This window comes from Zonotrichia albicollis, chromosome 1 (assembly GCF_047830755.1).
Source record: "Zonotrichia albicollis isolate bZonAlb1 chromosome 1, bZonAlb1.hap1, whole genome shotgun sequence".
Classification (NCBI taxonomy): Eukaryota; Metazoa; Chordata; class Aves; order Passeriformes; family Passerellidae; genus Zonotrichia; species Zonotrichia albicollis.
The window spans coordinates 19,192,315-19,214,153 of record NC_133819.1 but is presented as its reverse complement, the minus strand read 5'-3'; the positions used below and the strand labels follow the sequence as shown (position 1 = coordinate 19,214,153).

Sequence of the window (21,839 nt, the reverse complement as noted above, 5' to 3'; positions counted from 1 at the left end):
TTAAATATTCACAGTGTAGAGGAAGAAACAGGAATTAAAGCATTTCTACTAAAATATATTTTAATAGCTGGTGTTAACTTTCTGCATAACAAAAGCCAAATTAAGATGATACATCATATGATCCAAGAGTAAGTTTATCTGTCCTTTGAAAAAACTTGTTACCTTCATAACTGTATACCCTCAAATACAGTACAGTTTTGCAAAATAACTAAAACTTTACACACTTTAAAGCAAACATAAGCCAAACTGCACAGCGGTTCATTTTTGCTTTTTATATCACACTGCAAAAACCAACAGCTGAGAGATTTTCCACATCATGCTAATCAATGTCAATACAGTCATTGCTGTCTTCCAATGGTCTAGCAATTTCTAATAGTAATATTAAATACACAATTGAAATGCTACAGTATAGCTTATTTTCCCCCCTAAAATAATAATAATTAAACAAATGTCAACAACAACTGGATTACAACTGAAGTACAATATGCAAATTCTATTTATCAGACACAAGAAGCATATGAAATTCCTTTGAATATACTGTTGTAGTGCAGGCAGTTTAGGAAATAGAGCTTTCAGGTTTTCTTTCCAAAGGAGAGATGGGGTTCCTATGGCATAAAGCTGGAGAAAATCACTAAAGCATTGCAAAATGGTTTAATCTTCTACAGCTCACTAGTACTTTGCATTTGCCAGCACATCAGTTTGGAGGACTTCTTTCAACAGCATCTTCTGTCTGTTTCAGTATATTATTTAAACATTTACTAACTAAAGCATATTCTATATTTTAAGTGGAGTGTTAATTAACTTAATAAAAATCTATGATTTTATACCCTGTACCATCTTCTGTCAAAGACCTCTGTATTTGTAATTTTTTTTCATCGTACAAGATGACATGCAGTCACTGTACAATAAAAACTAGAATTATTACCTTTCCCAGGTATTGGAGACCTTCCACGTCCCCAAGAAACACTTGGCAGGGACACATTTGTCAAAAACATAATCCATGGGAGGTGATTCTCTGTCAAATCCCAGTCGGCTGAAGTAGTTTATTGTATGTCAAATGTAATCAAGAAAACCCTGTTTCATCAAGACTAAATGCTAATGTTCCATAATGAAAAATTACAACTGCAGTACCTGTACGTAGCTTTGTTTAAAAAATGAAGCTAGCCAAGCAAGAAAGAGTAATGAAAAGCAAGGCACCCATTTGTTCTTGTATGTATGCATGAATATGCTCTATGTTGTTTTCTACATTTATACTCGTGTTAGCAAGAATTACAGCATTCTCAATAGAATTTTTATTTCTAAAATGGGAACATGTGGACTTCCAACCTGAACTTTGGAACAGCTTGAGAAATTCAAGTCCTTAAAAGCCCTTTCCTTTCCCCAGAAAAATGTTGACTACAGGAAGAAAGAACAGTGAGGGGATCATGCTGTGCTAAAAATGAATATAAACTTTAAAGGTGACAAGACAGCATGTAGCATCTTTTCACCCCTATATCACACTGCATGTAACAGTCTCCAACATATGCTTTGAAAAACGTGTGCTGGCACAATTTAGTTCATGACTTACTCTCTTTGCCTTACAAATATTAGTTCTTATAAGAAAAAAGTATATATATAATTGCATTCTGATAATTTTGGGCCTTTGATTGCATTGCTTAGAACAAAGCTGCAAAATCACACTAAAGTTTGTTTTATATCAAAAAGCAGGAACCATTCCATAGAAATATGATTTTCTAAGCATAGATGATAAAAAGTTGACTATAAGAATAAGTAACTTAAACCAGATCTTAATAATTCTGCTGACATACCATTTCAAGAGAAATACAATTCACATACTGTTTTGTTTTCTTGACCTTTTATTTTTTGCAAATTGCTTTAGCTGCTCTGCCAGGCTAATGAATATTCAAAATTCATAAAGGAAATTTTATTTCTATTGTTCAGCATAACATAGCTCTCTAATGTCACCAAATGCTCATTTCCTGATTTACTTCTATACATAAAGTATTCAACACTGTAAGCTGCTCCCCATTTACGAAGAATGACTGTGTATTTATAGGTGGAGACTCTGTTTCATAAGTCACTAAGAATTACAACTTGATGCCATATAGAAATTCTCTATATTTGTTTTTTATTCATATTTGGTTAGCAAACTGACACCCTGTTTTTATTGTTGTCAGCATTGCACAGCTAATAGAGCAGCACAGCAGCAAGTGACAGCCAGCTGTGCCTCAGGCATCATCTGAAAAATTTGCCAGCCAGCAGAAGATGGAATTCCTCTCCTCGCTGTTGATGGTCAGTGATGAAAACCAGCACAGAAACCAACTGCTCATTTCAGAGCTTCTAGCTCAGCATACCACATCAGCTTTAAAAAAATCATTTGACTTGATGCTTTCATGTGGGTGTCACCAGTAATGCACAAGGGTCTGCTGCAAGAGCAGCTCCTTATGCAAAACTTGTAAGAATTTTAAATCACAGCAGTCAACTATATGAATTACATATTTACAGTCAAGGAATTCTACTTTCAAAACACATTTATTGAAGTTGGATACTCCTGGGCCGCTTTAGCCTTGAAATTAGGCTGCTGACAAGAAAGCACAGGTAATTACACAGTCATGGACATTTTTAAATTTCTTTTTTAATGCAGTCATTTCATTCTGCTTGGCAGCTGGTATCATCTCTGTGTTAGCAAGAACCAAAATAAAATTGCATAAGCTTACCAATTCTTTGGAAATTGTATGCAAAAACAGTATGCAAAAATAGAATTTACAGGGATTTGCACTGACAACTTTCAGTTGACATAATAAATCCATATTGCCTTCCTTATTTAATTTTTAAATAGTTATTGCAGGGTTTCCTGCTATGTGAGATGAGAAGTACAAAATTGTCTAAAAGTTCTATATATAATTCTAATTTAAAAATTTTAGAAATGAAAGAAGCCAGTGCAGACTCAATATTCTGAGGGCTACTCCAAAGTTAACTTTCTCAGCACATGGCTGAACTCCACAAATTATTTCATCAGAAAAACATTTTTTTCCTTACATATTTCTGCATCCACATAAATAATTTCTCACATGAATCTTTAACTCTTTGGTCCTTCCTTCCATGATTTCTCCCTGTGAGGGAATGCAGCACCCAGTCAAAGCAAAAACAAGTTGCCTGTGACCCAAGCCTGCTGACAAAATCCCTCATCCTGATCCACTGTGTCACCAGCTGTTAGATCCTCTCCCAGCTTCACAGGCTGAGACCTGGATCTCTCAGTTCTGGCTGTAAGTTAAGAGACATCAAATAGCACATGGGAAGGTTTGTCAGCAGAATATTCTTACTGTTTTCCACAGATGGCTAAACTGAAACATAATGGCATCGGGCATGTTGGATTTTGCTTAGTTAGCTTTCCTTTCGATGTCAGTTATGAGAAAGATTAAGTCACTAAAAGAGAACATAATTCTTCTCCATCATTAATCATTTGGCAAGCGTACAACCCACTGTTGGATCACCAGGAATTTGGGAGCAAACCGAAGCAACAGGCCATTGATCTGAAATGCACTACAAGAACCAGAGCTCTCCTCCACTGCTCGATGGAGGCACAAGTGTTTCTGCAGCAGGGGAGGGACATCAGCTCATCAGCAAAGCAGCCATAAAGCAAGTTACCTGTGGTGAGAGGGGGATGTGACTGCAGGCTCTGGGGACTGCACAGGGAATTTATTTACAGCACTACAGGTGAAGGTCAAGGAGCTAACATGGAGCACTGGTTGTACGTTGCCCTAATGAGAGTTTCTATTTAAATGTTAAGTATTGTTACAAGGAAACAGAAGAGCTGTCAGGTTTTCTATTTTAGATAGTCTTTGCAAGGGAACTCCTGCGGAAAAGATACTGAAGAACCATGAATCTAGACCTGGATTTAATTGATGGATTATGATGAAAGCTAATAGATCACTTGGAAATAAGAAAAAATGGGTAATCCAAGAATAAATGTGGATATGCAAGAGTCAGGAAATTTTTGTTGTCAGAATGGACATATTGACTGTAAGGCTGCTGGGCAGTAGGGAGTTTTATTGGATTTTTTTTACTAGCATGTTACTAGTCTTTATTTCAAATGACTGAATTATCTACTCAACATATTAATTTTTATTAGGAAGCTAACGGCTTCAACATTAAACGTTTCTCTAATAATTTGAAGATGTGTTCAAACTCAGTGTGTTAACCTCCTGTGACTTCAGAGTGCCATAAGAAGTGAATCAATTTTATGGTTATAACATCTTTGAGGTGTAAGGAAAAGGCATTACCTCTTTATAGTTAATTGACCAAAGTTTTTATAGGACTGGCAGCACCAGGCTTCCATATTTGTTTTGTCACTTTGAGAGAGCACTATTATAAGCAATGCTGTTTTCAAAGCTCTGAGCTTCTTGTGGATTTTTTATCATTCTTTAAAGGACTCTAAAATGGATTCTGAGTGAGAATGCAAACTGTTATAGCAGTGATAAAGTAATGATCATGAACTCTTAAAAGATTCTTCTGAATTTTTTTTTTTTTCTAAAAGGTTAGATTTTAAGTAAATCATAATAAAGCTCAAAGGACAAGAGACAAAAATTAGTTAACAAACTCAATGTAATTTGCTGGAAGCATTCCTGTTTTCCCAGTTCTCTGAACAGTACCATACATCCAGCCATCATCAATTGGTTGCACATTGATGATATAATCACCATCCCTGAAGGAAACTTCATCTTCATCTTGAGCGCTGTAGTCATACATAGCTCTGTATGTTCTCTGTTGAAGGAAAGAAAACAAGACTGTAAACCCTCAAGTCTAAACCTGAGATTCCTTGATTCCTTCTCTTTGCACAAAGAAAAGAGAAGGAAAAAAAAATAGAGGGAGCAAAGCAGAGAGAGAAATCACCTGTCAAAAATGAAACAGTATCCCCTTCTACACCCTGTCACATATACAGTGAATACAGGCCCTTGTTCTGAGCAGCAAGATAATTATTTTGTTAACTCACATTGTCCTGTGGCTTCAAACAAACAGATTTCAAGCCATCCACTGCATACTGAAATATTCTAACTGTTGTTTCATTAATTCACTAGTAACAGTTCATTACATCCAGCCAGGCTAGCTCTGCTTCTGCTCCCTATTTGCATGATTCACAAATAGCTTCTCCTGTGCCTTCACTACAAGAAGGAACACAGTCTTCATCCAGGCCATTAACTTTTCCATCTCACTGAATGTCTTTCATTTCATTAGGATTTTACCCAAATTAAGAATTATGAATGCATTATTACCTAAAGGAAAGACAAGATTTTTTAAATTCTGTAAAAATAGTTTTTATGAATACATATATTTTCATATTCAGAGAAAATTTTGCACAAAAAGTCCCATCATTAGGTAAGAGAAATTTCTCCACAACCCTGCCCACTATGAGACAAGCTTTCAGCCTTTTCCTCTATTTTTCTAAATAGAGCATTTGTTTTCACTCACAACCAATAAAATGCCATCATTTACTGGAATTCAAAGTCAATTTTCAAACTCAGGAAGAACAGTGTCCCCTTGTATCTGAACAGCAGAATAAAACTACCTCATTTTAAAATTCCCAATTCCCAAGAGTACTTTCTTTCCTTACCCTGCCTCTTAACACAAGTCAAAAGCAGTTCAAGCATCACTGATAATATCCGATTTCCCTTCTGGTAATTTTTGCTAGGTTACCATATGTAGCTGAATTTTTCTGGTACAATAACTTAAAACGAAAAAAGGCAAAACAGTCAATGTGTGAGTTCATGCCTAGAACTGTTGTCTGAGCCTCTTAAAAGACAGTAAACTTCTTTGCTCAAGAAAACAGCTCTGAATTAGTTTTAGTTCATATCATATATATGGGGGTTTGAGTGTTTTTAATAAAACTATTTTTAAAAAGGTGGAGATTCTTCCACATGGAGTGAGCAAACCATTTGTCACATGTTGGAAATGTGGAATTATTTAATCCAGACTCTATAGGGTAACTGATCATTACTATTTCCATGCTAAAAATCTACTTTTAGTCTTGGCTCTTTCATTGGTAGTCCAAATTAAACAGGGCAGAGAAATCAGCTCCTGTTTAAACATTGGAGACCACCTTTCCTGACAAGTCTACCCTGCACTGTATCTGAGCCCTGTGCTATATTCTTGATCCCTGCCATGCCTTGTAGTTTTGCTGACCTACAGGCTGTGACCAAGGGCAGTTTTCAACCAGAGGTATGTGCTCTCCTAGTGGTCCCTTAATGTCTTCCAAGTGCACATGGAACTCAATTTAAAAAAGGATCATTTTTAATGCACTACATGACAGTAAATAGTTTCTTGGCTCCTATCATTGCCAAAAATGCTTAAATATCCATAAAGTAGACAACTAGCCATCAAAAGGCTCTCTGCCTTTCAGAATCTTGTTTTTTCCAACTATTTCAACTGATCTCTCTGCTGAGCCTTGAAACTAACTCTAAAAAGCAGTGAAAAATATGCTATTACAAGAAATTCAGCAGCAGTTAGCCCTTTAAACAATTTATTTCAGAAGAGGGTCAATTTAAGAAAAATGGTAGCAAGTCTATATCTGGTATAAGAAAGTAAATGAATTCTGCTTAGAGCCATCTTATAGATCTCCCTTAAATGGGAAAAGACTGGTGAAGAGATTAAATGTTTTATTAAACTAACAAAAAAATTGGAAAAATAGAGAGGTTTTTGCTCAAAAATAGAGAGGTTTTGCTCACTCAGAAGAATGCTCACTCTTCCTTGGAGCACCATGGCAAAGGACATACTGCTGCTGTCTCCTGAAAGGCAGCTTGACTACATCACCCGTGATGCGCAGTTGTGAAGATAAGGCCACAATTCCAAACTTTAAAAGAATTTATTAGGGCCCTAAATGCTGCTGAGAAACCTAAATTTATGGCCTTAACACCTAATTAGGTGCTAAATGGCTGTCAGGAGAAATCTCCATAATAATCCTGTTAGCATTTAATGCCTAATTATCACTGCAGAGTGTAGTCTGGGCTATATAATCGAGAATTACAATGCCAAAAGGACTCAAAGCAGGGATTTTAAAACGCATTTCAGTGAACTATTCCTCAGTATTCCTCAGTCAGTAGTGAGTTGAGCGGGTACTAAGTTACAAGAGGGTGTAAGTTTGGAGTTCCTGAAAAGAGTCAAAACTCACTTATCTTCCACTTCCTCAAAGGTCTCTATCAAAGTGCTAAGACAGACCAATATGTCTTGTCCATATAAAGAACTGAAATCAAAATAATATATTCTCAGCTCCCCAGCCTGTTCTGGGCTGACAGGTGTGTATTTCCACTTCACCCCAATTCATACTTGTTCTATGGATGGCTCCATGCAAGGAGCAGTAACTGCTGCAGCATCCTTCACACACAGCAGCCATCAAGGAAAGCCAACTTGAAGCATAGTTTTTGTTTTCCTACCACTCTTGGATATCAAACAGTGGGCAAACACCCCATTATTTTCCAAACAGGAAGATAAGTCTTCAGAGCGTTCTGTTATAAAACACTTTGTACCCTGAGCAACAATTTAATTCACCCCATTATGCAGAACTGCTCACAGAAAGCAAGGACAAGTTAAGAATAAGAAAATAATGCCACTTATTTGGATAAAAAAATTAACTATCCAAAGATTATGTTAGGATCACATCTAATACAAAACAGAGCTCAAAATTAAATAAACCAGATTTTTAAAATTTAGAAATTAGAAAAATTCTGTTTCTTAATATAGGAGACTAGTGAACACGATTATAAAATGAACTTATGCATTTTCAGGACAGATTTGATAATACAACATCTCAGTTGAAAGGTGCAAATGTTCTAGAGCAGCTAACTCTGCAATCTTCTCCATCCTGATATAACCCATGGGATCTCAATCACTTCTGCCCTAGAGATGTCTCGGCAAAACTCAGGCACTGATGATTGACTTGATCAACTTCACTGCTTTTAGCTAAGCCTCAAAAGCTGCTCAGGCTTTGAGGTCACTATTCAAGGATTCCTTTCCTCCACTTTCTTCTGGTCTTTCCTCCCTCTGTCATAATCCAGACAACACTGCACCTCTGGCAGTACTGCTCCAAGCCCAGAACTGAACAGGCAGCTGAAAGCAACATACCTAAACATCCTGTAGGCTTGTCAGATCTCCCACAGCATGCCCACACCTCATTTTGAAAGCACTCCAAGACAGTCATCAACCTTCAGTCTGCTACATTTAAATACATCCCCAGACAGGGGCTTCCCCCAGGCACACTCTGAGACCACTCTGTGTTGTCCCAATAGCTGAGTGCAACATTTTCAGTGCACCTGGATAAGCTGCACAGGCTAATAAAAATATCCTGGTCCTAAGATGGGAAGACAAGGGAGCCTGGCAGATTTCTAACTGCATCTGAGATGCCTCTTTTGGAGCAGAATCATCACCCCAGGATGACAAGATCACATTCTGTCTTCCTCACTAGACTGGCAAGTTAGCAGTCAGCGCCAGGCCAGCAGTCCTTGATTTCCTTTCTCTGGAAATGCTTGGGATTTATTTTCTAAAGGGAAATCCACTCAGTCTTTAACAACAGCAAAATGAGTTTAAATCATGGTGTTTGCTGTTTTCATTTTTTTCCCATGACAAAATATTATCACTTACATGGATGTCAAGTGAAAACAGTTTCACAACAGGGAAAATAAATCTGTTGAAATAAGTCAATCTTACTTTTAAAATCCTTTAACATCACTTCCTTCCTTTCCCTATTGCCTTCACGTTCCTAATTCTGGAAGAAGAGGCAAATGACGATTTCAAGATGACTGAAATGACACTGTTTTGACAGCCTGTCAGGTAAGTCACAGGGACACAGAGGTATTAGGAAATAGCGTTCATCTCTCTGCCCACAAAGCTGCAAAGGCTGGTAAGTGCATTCTGAGATTTGCAGGCATCTCCATTTTCTGTCTGCTGGATTTGAGGGCTGTTTGCTTTGCTCCCCAATGACAGCAAATCTGCTGGCAAAGCCCAGGCTTCCAGGTTGCCCACTTTTTGGATTTTGTCTCTTTTGGAAATCAACCAGCTCCCAAAGTGCCTTGTAATATCCTTGGAAATTAATGGCTGATTCCACTATCAGCTGTCTCACAGCTGTCATGCAGGTGTCCAAAGAGTTTCTCAGGTTATTGACTCACTCAATGATGGAGGTATCTGGATCCCAGACTTTCCAGCAAGTTAGCCCCCTCAGCCCCAGACAGCTGAGAATCTGACGGACTTGAAACTACTCACACCACACAGAAAGGCATGACCTTTACAATATAAAATGTCATGGAGTTTAAGTTTTACAAAAAACCACAAGTTTAATCTCATCTTGAAAACAGGTTTTTTCCAGCTCAGCAAGCTCTAAGTTTGGTTCATAATTAAACATTTATTCATGTTTAAAAAGGTGACAGAGGTATTCAAAATAGTTTAAAATTCAAAAAGTCAATATTTTAAGGTAAAAGGTGGCTGGATCTCTAGGCAGCTAGGAAATCTCTAGGCAGTGATATGATTTAAAAAATACGATAACCATTAAAACTGAAATTTTTATATAGGGAATTTTAAAAAAAGAACCTTCATTTCCTAAAAATCCCAGCTGAATACCATTCAGCTCTGCCTCCATGACCAGTTACTTTGTAAAATGAAATATTCTCTCCAGCTCTACGTTCCCATCCACCACATTTGAGAACTTCATGAAACAGCCACGGTTTCACGATAAAGCTTTTTCTCGGTTGCCGACCAGCATAACTCAATTTGGATCTTACACGAGTCGCTGCACGACTGCTGTGTGCAATTAGAAAGGGCACAGCAACCTGGAGTCTGAGCTAGCTCTACACAAGCAGAAGTAATACAGGTAGGCACAAAGCCTGCTAGCACAAAATCAGCAAGTCAAAAAAAGTGAAACTGATTTAAACCAACAGGGTGATCTTAAGAGATCACTGCGTTTCATCCAGTGCTAGGAGCAAGAATTTATCGCAGAGCATAACATCAAAATTCAGCCTGTGAAACACTGTCCAAGCATCTACTATTTGTTTTAAGTAGGCATGTAGGTAAAAAATTCTGTTCTTTCTCTTCTCTCCAAATATCATACCTTTTTTTAAATGTATTCTGATATAGCTCTTACCACTGCCCATAGTCACTTGAATCTTTTTTATACATGAGGACTACCAGTTACATTTATGATGAAGACAGTCAAATTAGGTCAACTATAGAACTCTGGGGGTTCAATTCTGTCATATTTAAGAGATCTCACAATAGCTGATGATGGTGCTTATCAAACAAAATTCTCCTTTAAATTCAATACTCACCAGACTTGCTGAATGAGGCTGTGAATGCATGGACCTCATGGATGACATACTGGTCTGGTGCATGTATCCATATCCTTGAGTCTGGCTTTGTTGATACGCCCCAGGGAGAACAGGGGCTGCATTAAAAAAATACACACACATTAATTAATATTTAAAACAGCCCTTAGCTAACATTTTGTAGAAATGGTAGACTATTTTCACTGTTAACAGCATTCCTCCATACAAAACAGTTCAGAATTATTTCCATAAAGAACATAAGGCTTTTTAAAGGTTGATTTACACAGAAATGTAGCCAAAGCTATAGCAATATATCCACAAACACCACCATGGTTAGTTGGAAGGAAAAGTTTAAAATACTATTAGAAGTTTAATCATCGAAAGGTTTACAAAAGTTTAACACACCACTAACTCAATTTTGGTACTGACATAGATGAGGCACTAAATATATGTCCCATAAGCTGCCATCTTTAGGGAATGAATGATGAAAAAGCTAATACAGTTTTGAAATGGTTCACTAGAAATTCACTGTAATTAATTCTTAACTCATTGCAAACTCACTCTTATTTATTAGGCTATGAACAAAGAATGATTGTGATTCACAGGAAAAGGCAGAAATTTTAAGAAGTGAGCCCACAGTTTTGAGTTTTTTAGTTTATTCTGATTCCATCAACATTCTTAGTCCAATACAGAGAGATCAATGCTACTTATATATTTCAAAGTCCACCTTATTCAGTATTTTCCTCTTATCACATAATTGTTCAATTTCTTTAATACATATTTTATTCAAATTTTACTAATTCTGTATGTTAATCCATAATATATTAATTTGTATTGTACCAAGAATTGCTGAAATAGTGAATACAACCAACAGGGATCCTTACCTCTATTGCTTACTAGAAAAGCATTCATAAACTTCCCACATTGGCCCAAATATCTTACTATGGCAACCCACTGAAATAAAATGTGTCAAAAACATGGTTGATCAAAAAACTGTGAGAAATAAGCCCAGCATAAGTGACTATTTTCCTAGCAAGGCCAAAAAGTATTTTAAAAGCAAAATTAAAAATACTGAAATGGTTTTCAAAATAGAAAGATTCAAGTTTAGTTACCACATAATTTATAAGATTTGGGTACATTTTACAAGACTTGGGCTCTCAGAGAATAAAGATTTCTGGCTTGAATGGAGGTTATTAGCCCATCTCCACTGTTATTTGCCAGAATTTTTCTAGCTCAATGGGGAATTCATTTAGCTACACTGAAAAACAAATGCATTTATGCTGATACTTTTCAAGTGGCCTGTTTAGCTGATAGTCTGATACTTTTCAAGTGGCCTGTTTAGCTGATAGTCTATCTGTCTCCTCTTCCAAAAGCTGTCTTTTGGTTAAAGGAGAGAGAGCTTATGCAGCACATGGTTAAAATCTTCAAACATGGAGTCATTCAGCTGTCCAGCACTTCCTGGGACAGATCTCTTGAGCTTGTTGGAAAGAACCATCTGCAGCAGCCACCACACATAGATTCAAAAAGCAGCAAATTTTACATAAGATTTAATGGGGTTCACAACATGTAAAAGGATCCAGAACTTGCAAAATGAAAAAATACATGGGAAAAGCAGAAAAACCCAATAAAAATATATATTTATGATAAGTATTCATATTTGCACTAGTATTACTCCATAATTCTCTTCTTCTTGAGTTGTAAGGACAAGAAATGCATATGAAAAGGGGATTACTGAAAAAATTTTTGCTGAACTGTTTCAGAATGAAAAGTCAACCTTGTGCTTTCATTAAGTTGTTTTACCAATCCTGCTTCTCCAGCTAACAAAATTATTGATTTCAACAAAGGTTCTTCTTAAAACTTCCATTTTGTTTCAGTTAGCACATTCAAATGCACTAAGTGTGTAATTACAATTTGGGATGCTACACTTTGCTCTACTGTACTTGTAAAGATAACTAACACTATACGTTAACTAGGGTTTTTCTGATTTAGAAAACATGCTTCTAACTATTGTAATGAATAGATTGTTTTGTTAAATGAGGGAAATTAAAGTGATATGCAGTCAGATGTAACACTGGAACACGATGAATAATGGATGTTTTAGAAGGGCCAAGTTCATTCTAATGACATATAAGTAGGAAGACATTTTCAAGCAGTTCAATCATCAGAGAATTACCGCTCATTAACATGTTCACAGAATTATCATGCATTAAGTGAATAGCCCTAAGTAGTTCATCAAATAATTTATGTTCAATGTTGTTACAATCTATTTCCACATGAGCAGATGTGGCCCTTCGTGAGAAAATAGAGAAAAACATAATTTAATCAAAGGTTCTGCGATCGAGCTGGAATGAATACATTTTGTCTAATTCACCACCAGCATGAACTGTAGGCCAGTTTGTCAAAGCCAATGGAGTCTCATCACCTCACACCAGCAGCAAATTACTTTTATTGCTTGAACTTTTTAACTTAGCAACAGGAGTACCTTCAGCCAACACTGGCCACTGATCAGCCAGCAGCAAGCCTGCCCTGCAAAAACAAAGGGCTGGTAGCTCTTCCCTGGTCCCTGGCAGGGTCAGACACCCCTCTCCCAAGAGAAGCAGAGGCTGGTAGGAACCTTTTGTTCTTGATTCTTTCCCCCCAAAAGAGATCTTTCTTGTTTCCTATCAATCATCCCTTGTCAGCGTTAAGGCAGCAAGCGTACTGATGGTCAGCTTCATTGTAACCTCCAAGCCAAGGGGCTTATTTTGGGGAGGATAACCCACAGCTCCTGCCTCTGTGACCAGTGACAGCTGCAGGTCTGAAATGTGCTTTCCTCTTTAGCAATCAGTCTCTCACAAGCTGAGAGAATTCTGGCAAACTGACTCAACAAAGCTGTTGGATACTTTACCTGCAATGATGGAAAACATAAATCCACAAAAATAAAGCATTTCTTCCAAAGCATGAGAAATTTTGGGAAGCGATATGAATTGTAGTATTATAAAAAGGCGTTATACAAACAAAAAGAAGGATTAGCTTTGCTAATTACCTTTTAGTCATTTATTTAGGTATCATATATGTGAGCATAAATATCAGCCCATACTAGTGTTGAAGACGCTTGAATGATTCCATGTGGACTGGGGTTTTTTCCATTAAAAGAATACTATAGTATTCTGCAAAAAACTTTGAAAACAATCGTTATTTTCTAACAACTTTTAACAAAAAATACTGAAGAAACTTTCAGAGGATGGTCTATTTGGAAGACTATTTGGGAATCATATAAATAAGCAGAATAGTGAAGAGATAATGTCTGAGCTGGTGACATACAGATAATTCAAGGTGAGATTAAATGACGCAGAAAAAGAGTTTGATTTTTTTCATCATCATCACACATAGTTAACTGCAATCTTCTGGCTCAGTCTGAAGTATAAAGTTCTACAACATCACTGATTGCAGCAGCAGCAAAAGCAATGGTTTTAGCTAACCTAAGGGAACAATAAAATACAGTGGTGGAACATGAAATTCATTTAACTGATGTCAGATTTATTGGTGATGGAGCTGAGGGCTGACCATTGCTCCCAGAAGTACAGGTGAAATTTTTTGTTGTTGCATTAAGACTTTACCAGGTGCATTCTGGTTTATCAAAACTTACTTTTTTTTTTTCTTGTCCCACTTACCAAGCAAGCCAGATCTTCACTTTAAATTATCTACTTAAATAAATTTATCATGTATCTCTTACTATATTTTTACAGTCTTCCCCAGAGAAAAGAGCAAGAAAAATTTATGAACATTATATAAGACAGAGAGGAAGCCTCCAAGAAAAAGAAGCAGCTGAAAGAATGATAGCAAGTATCAACTCACTGCTGCAGACAACGGGTCTGCAGAGTGTGTACTGATCAGGAAATGCTCTGAAAGAACTGGGAAAGAAAATGGTCCAGCTGTAGAAATGGGAAAGGAATCCTTAAGAGAACCTTGTATAACTATGAGCTTAAAAAGAAATGCTATGCTAAAAAGAAAACTCAGTTAAAAGTTAGGGTCTGAGATACATTTTATCAATACTATAATTAAAATCTCTTCCATTCTTTTGTACAGCAGAACCTTGATGATCCATGGTAAAACAAAATATCCTTATATCCTTAGTGATAACTACTGCACTTTTGCCATTTACTGCAACACATGCCAGTTACTGAACCACGTGTAAAATAATCACTCCATTTACTCTCACACACATTATACTTTTAAGGATTTAATGGAATCCTCCCTATTCTGATTATTATGAGAATTCTCAGTTTCACTCCTAAGACTTCAGACAACTCACAAAGAATACTACAACATTCTGTAATCATAACATGAGAGAACACAAAGTAAAGATTTGAATTACTATGTGCTTAATTCTAGTGACTGCAATACATCAGGTAAAAAGCTGTAGGCTTTCTGAGCACCACGAAAGAGCCAGAATACAGCATCATCATACATCTCTGGGTTACTGCCATTACAATGAGCTCTCCCAAGACAGATCAAACTGCTTATGGGAATCATGCTCATCCACATATATGGAAATCCTTCCCTTTTTTATTTACCTTGCTACTGCTGTATTTCCCACAGGTTGCTACATTTGGCACAGGCTTCACAGACATTAGAAAGCCTTCCCCATAGCTTTCAGTTCCTTCTTTCTTTTGCTCTTCCCTTAGAAATCCTCAGCTGTGTCCCAGGCAACAGAAGATATATCAGAGTGATGCAATCGCACATGGGGAGATGCAGGCCTACGGGACATTTCTGGGGATTCAGGTCACCCCATGTGCTGTCCATGTGCACAGGTCACTGTGCCTGAACTGCACAGCCCCTTTGATACTTCCCAGTGTAATACCTGGCCAAGGAAATACAATCTTAGGAAATACAGGAAATGGAACTGTTACTGCTCTCTTAAAGCTGGTGGATAGTAACAACTGACACCTTTTAAAGCCTTCTCCAGAAAGTGTTAAAGAGGTTTCTTTGATTACAAATTCTGGCTAGATAATTTTTTTGTTTTCTATCAATTTCCCCAGATATTGGCTGCTGTACACCATCGCTGAAATATTTAAAGTGAATGTTTTTCTCAAAGAGGCCTCTAGAAATAATATCGTCTGTCCCCATTTAAAAACAGGGCCAAGTTTTCAGATAGGTTGAGTTTCTTCAGGCCTTGTCCTGTCAATTTTTATTTTGGGATGCAGATTTTAATACATCTCTTTGAGCAACCACAAACCCTCTAACTTCTCCTCTTTATTTCCCATGCTCTTGAGATGAGTTCAGCCCAGCACTACATTAGTCATATAAGCAACTTGAGAAACAGTTTTAAAAGAGATTTGAAGGAAGTTAACACATTAATTCTGCAGAAGTTCACACCCTGCCCAAGCATAAACAGCAGCATAAATGGAACATAATTGCCTTCAGCCAAGAAGTTAGTAAGAGATTTAAAGAAGGCCCATATCACAGGCCGATCAGAAACAAGAATCTTGACACTTGGGCAACAAGTAAGGAAGGTTACATGTGATGAGGGTACCATGTTAAAGAGGCACAAAGGGCAGAAAAGTAACTTGACTGTCATGACAGCTGAGCTTTTAGCAGACTTTTAAAGATGATGTGCTGAACAGCATTCTCTGCTGAAGTTAAGAGTTTTGGATGAATTTGGCAGGAGTCATTAGGGGACTCACGACTCTCAAGGAGGTTACAGGCAGTCCACCCCCGGTGCCCACTGCATATCTGAGGCTAGTTCCCCATGGGCTGAGTGAGACAGCCTAACACTTCTACTGCCCCTTCCTTCCTCTCAGCTAGCTTGTTCTTCTGCTGGCTTGGTAAGCTCAGCCAGGATCAGATCAAATGTAGAGCAAGGACAGAGGCAGGACCAAGTACCCAAGGGCAGGGACAGCAGAAAGCAATGAACAGCTAGATCAGCTCAGCTGTTGCAAGGCATGTCCCCCTAAGCACCTCTCTTTTGTGCAAGCTGCCTCTGAATTAAAGCCACAAAGGAGCTGAGCCTCTCACAGATGCTCCCCTCCAGATGTCCCAGCACCCAGCTCCAAACAAAGTACCCCAAATAATGCAGGTGCTCCTATGTGCTCACATGTGGCAGACACTGCTCAGCTACTTGCAAACTACTTGCATCCTAGGTCTCCATAATACCTTTAAAAAGTCATAGCAGAAGTTTAGAAAATATTAAGCCTAAAGCAGCCAGCAAGAGCTGTTTACTCGACAGTAAAAACATGTGTCAGAGAACTTAAAATACTTCAATGAGTGTGCAGGGATTGCCCAGGGAGGTTGATATGAGGTACAGAACTCTGCAGCAGCCCCATAGTACTGAGCAAGGAGATGGTCTCTAAAGAAAACAGTAATAAAGCAGAAGTGGAGAAAACAAACAGAAGAGTACAGGAATGTTAGACAGATACAACATAAGGAAAACCTCAGTAATAATTTTACAGTGCAGATTTTATTGCCAAGAATGCTCCTGTCCCCAAATAGGAGGAAAACTTGAAAATAATCACAGAGGTTCATGTAAAAAGAAATGTTAAAAATTGGGTAAAGAAACTTTTTTTGCCAATCATATCAAAATATCTATAATTTTCAATCATTACAGTTAATGTGGCTCTTCAAAATTAAATATATTTTACCACAAAGCTGGATTCCTTGTTTTAAAAATGTCAAGCTTCAACCATAAAAATCTCAAATTGAAAAATGTGGTTCTTTTGGCATCGAGACATTAATCACATGTAACCCTTCCTATATAAAAGTCTGCCTTTTAAACTACTATCTTCTGATGAGCATTGAAAAATTCCCAGCTTATCTATTACAGAGGTTTGTTTTTTTTTTTTCTAATCAGAAAGAATAGCACAGCACAGTCAGATTTACTGGGAATAGTTAAGACTGTGTAAGCAATATAAAAAGCACTAACCTGAAGACTGAAGATGATGAGACCTGATACAGAAAAATGCTGTTTTTAGAACAGTAGAAAACACCATGGTAAGGCATCTTGGCATTTTTTTCTTGTAAAAGTAACTTTCTCTTCATTTCTTTTGGTTTTTTTTCCTCCTCTTTTCCTTGCCCTTTACTGGTCAGTTAGCTTGTTTTCATGGATGTCTGAGCTACCAGGCTGGTTGCTCTCAGTGGTTCTGTCAGGAGCAGCAGTTTGTCTGCCTGCTATCCATTACAGGAGTCAGTAATAGTTAGTAAATTGGAATATCAAAGCCAGATATAATTAGGTTGTTGAAATAACAACCTCAAAGTATGGCCTAATTCAGAGAGGGTGTTAATAAATATCTGCCATGCTCACTGACCTCATTAGAATTGAAGATCTGAACTACTTGGATTCAGTGGCAAATTCAGAATGTTACAGCTTAGGAAGTTTCCATAACCTAAATTCTAAAGATATAAGAAATAAACTGTGCAATCTTCAAATACTTTAAAAAAAGATGGAGAGAAGGCCAACAAAATTACTGATCTTGTGTTTAAAATATCATTAATTATTCATCATTCAAAAATCAAAATGTCTCTGCTCTCATGACTACTTACTGACATACTAGAGTTTATAAAATAATGTATTTTAAGCTAAACTTCATTAGTGTCATGATTGGACAAAGATTGTTTAAAGAATCATTATTCCAGAACACCATTTCATCAGCTAGCAATAATTAAGACTAACTATACTGTATGCACCATGTAAGCTGAAGTAGATTATCATGGGAAATGCAGAATCATGCAATTATAACTCTGGAGAACAATTTCAATATAAGAAATTAAAATTTGATTTAGAATGAAACTGAAATGGAAGATCTCACATAGCTGTTGAACATATGTCAGAGAAAACTAAGACGTTTTGAAAGGAACAACAAAAAATGTTTAGTGTGCTCATGTGACACTGGAATCCTGTGTTTTATTTGAGGTTTCCTTTTAGGCAGGGACTATCTCATATTTCAGTCCAAAGTTCTTGATTTGTATGAACGGGCAATATCACTAATAATAGTTACATTGGTCTTTGTTTTATAAGTCCATCATAAACCCAACAGGAGATGAAGAGGGAAAAGGACATTGGAAGAACAGACAGAAACTGTCTCTCTAGTACATCATGGTCTATGTGTCTGGTGATTCAGACCTTCCTAATTCTTCACATTTAGAGGAATGATGGATCCATCAATTCCATTATATTCTTTTTCATGGTAAATTACTTTCAAAGTTCCATTCTGGCCTCTCTGAGGTGTCTAAATCTCTGTATTTCAAAAGTCAGTCTCTCACGGACTATTTTTTCCTTTAAAAAAAAGGAGTATGGCTTTCATTCCTCTTCACAGTAACTGCAAAATAACAATATATTTTTTAAAAGCCCAGGCTAGCATAGTCTCCAGAAGGCCTTGTCTGCAAGCAATTACCAAATATCAAAGTCTAGAGAAAAATGAAAGGAACCCAGGATGTCCTATTTTCTACAGTCAACATTAAAAGAAAGAGGACAGTCAACAGAACATCCATCCTCATCATAAAAAGACAATAACACAGGAAATATTTTTGCCAGAAAGAGACTGTGGATACTGCTTAGAGCACCATTTTTATTGAGGTACAGTAATTGGAGGATACTGAGTAATAGCTCAAAAGCTTTTGTGATCATTAACACATTACTGTCATAGTAAAGCACCACAGAGTTGTAAAGTATCAACTACACATAATTTAGTGCTCTGGCAGCAGGGGAGGAGAAGAAGCCAAATCTCAAACAAGCCATAGAGTCCCTGCCTGTGTCTGACTCTGGATCAGTGAGGTGGTAAGGGGCCTGCAAAGAGCAAAATCCAGCCCTGCTCTGGTAGAGCAGAAAATTTTGATGTTCCGAAAACGGCATCAGCTTCCTCAGACTGCTTTTGGAATAGCCATTAAGGACTGCAAGACCATAAAAACTCAAAAGAATTAATTGATAAATGTAATTACATAGTAGCCCCTTCAAACAATTTTTTTTCAAATGAAAGTAAAGGTGTTTATTATAAAATAGGGTGTCAAATGATCTCCCAGAAAATTCATTAAAAAATTTCTAAGCATTATCAGCCTTTTAAAATAGAGGAAAAGGCTGTTTGTAGTGTTTATTCATATTCATGTTTTTATCAGTTTTGCTAAAAAAAAATAGCACAAAATGAAAGTGAACACAATATAAAATTACCATTTAGAATTAATTATATTAATTATTATCTTCATCCAACCTCTTTGAACAGTTGCTTTGGGGATTTTAAAAGTTGTATGAATTCTATATCTGACTACTTGGAACTTTATGGCCAGCTACAACCATCTACTTCACTTAAAATTAATTTCACCTAAAATACAAACCATTTATCCCTCTTCCAGATTCCATTGACAAATTTTTACTACAGTACAGTAGTAAAAGAGAAAAATTACTTAATTTCTCTACAGTAAAAGAGAAAATTACTTAAACTATTTGGCTTCTAACCCTAAAACTAAAGTGCTATGTATTCCTAGTTTTGAATCTAAAAATGTAATTTTAGGGTTATTGTGATGAACACAGAATATTCTAAACCAGTTAAATGTACTGACAAAAAAAATTGGTTTGATATTCAACCGCAAAATCTTTTCTAGATGTTTAATTCACTCATTTTCCTCAAAAAAGCAATTAAATACATTAAATACTCTATTGTAACCTGAGAAAAAAACAATTGCTAATAGGGTATAGATTTTATAGATTACATTTTGTCATAGGAATTTTTCTAGCAGTTCAAATATAAAAGACCATTTTTTTTCAGACACCACTACAAATATTAGTTTGGCATTTTTTTCAGTGGTGGCTGTGCAGTCCAAAGAGTTCAGCCTGTGTGTCTATTAGCAGCTGCCATGCCACAGCCCTGGTACACAGCCTCCATTTGGCCACTGGTTCTGTGCTGGGGCACAACCAAATCACAGGGCATCCTGCTTGGAATGTGAACAGCAGCCAGGATTCGGTGTCACAAACAAACCTTGGTGCTCAACATTCAACCTGAGCTGCAGCATGTCTCAGCTGAGACAACAATCTGCCTCTTTTCTCTCTTCACACACCAAACCACACTATTTTATTTATGAAGGCACAAAATGTCTTACAGCCAGCCCAAGGCACCCTCAGTCCTAGTGGGGCCATGGTGTACCACAGGAAGCTGCAATTCCTACTTAAATTGTGAATAGGCACAGATTTGCTCTAGGCTTCCTCACAAAAGGAAAGATTTAGTAAAATGAAGGTTACATCACATGCCTTCAACTATAATTCAAACTCTCTTACATTTACTGAACATCTACTTTTGCCCTTGTGCATTAGAAAGAGAAGCCTGTAAGTTCTTCTCACAGAAGCTGTGCCTTGATTTCTGTGCATAGATTTATTTGCATAGTGGGTATAACCAATCTGAACAACGGAAGCATAGCATTAACCAGGATATGTATGTCACTGGACACAATTTTACTAATTATATTTATTGTCTACTGGATATAGCATTCTCTGAAGTGTATCAAAAGCTGCTCTAGGGAGCCACACTGAACAACTGAAACCACTCCTTGCCAAGGGAGCCATTAACACTTCCAACTGCTGAGTCACTTGGAAACTTCCTTTCCACTTTCTGCTCACCAACTGTTTAATGGAAAAGGGAACATCAAACTCAGACAGCTGGCAGAACAAACAAAAGGATCCCCTCAACTGCTGCTACACTACAGAAATTGAAAATGGGATTTCTTCTGGATTCTCCTCCACCTGGATGTGTGGGGATTGTCTTTTGATGCTGCCAGATGCCAAGAGTGTGGGAGAGAGGCATGGGGATTAAAGATAAGCACAAGGAACCTAAGCAAAAATATTTTGGAAATATAAAATATAAAGCTCTCTCTGGAACATTAACTCATCCTCAGTGAACACATACTGAATGAAAATGTGCTTTCAGATGAATCAATGACTTCTATCTTAATGTATTACAACCAGCATAAAATACTTAGTTTTATTCCCAGCACTCTAAACCAGACATTAATCAAAATTTAATCAAGCAATCACTTGAATTACTATAAGAATTTTCAAGCTTTATGTTAAAAAAAAAAATCGGGTTTTACAGATACCTAATACCTCTTTGTGGTGGAAAAGAATGAAATATAATTTTCTAGACTAATTCCTCTCATGTTCTGCATTAACAAAGCACTCAGCAGAGGACCCTAAAAGTCCAATAGTCCAGACTAGGACAGAAAACTGATAATGCACAAGATAGTACATAAATGCAGTCCCAATGTCTTTCTGGATTCCTATACTTACATGGCTTAAAAGGCTTAAATGGATTATCCAGAGACAAAATTACATATTAAGCAGAAATCCCTTTATCATCTAAACACAGAGAAATTAGCACATTTGTAGGGGACATACCCAACCTGTTTCTAAATGAAATCTAAATTCTTACAGCTAATTTTGTCTTTACGTTACCTCAAATCTAGAGGTGAGAAGGTTTTTAACACAAATAAGCCTCCCACTGTTTTCAAGAACTCCTCTTACTGTAATGACATTATTTTAAATCAGGAAAAGAATGCCCTTTGAACATTAGGAGTCAC

At 37.0% G+C, this 21,839-nt stretch overlaps 1 protein-coding gene across 4 annotated transcripts in view; it reads right to left on the bottom strand.

Moving 5' to 3' along the window:
- Nucleotides 1-631: 631 nt before the first annotated feature.
- Nucleotides 632-21,839, bottom strand: part of NEBL (nebulette) — a 246,373-nt gene continuing 225,165 nt past the window's right edge. For all 4 annotated transcript variants that reach the window (XM_074535162.1, XM_074535159.1, XM_074535148.1 and 1 more), the window contains 2 exons: nucleotides 10,308-10,423; nucleotides 632-4,764 (listed from right to left, as the gene is read on the bottom strand). In XM_074535162.1, coding sequence (XP_074391263.1) covers nucleotides 4,588-4,764; nucleotides 10,308-10,423 — 293 coding nt within the window. In that variant the 3' untranslated portion in view covers nucleotides 632-4,587. The remainder of the gene's footprint in view (nucleotides 4,765-10,307; nucleotides 10,424-21,839) is intronic.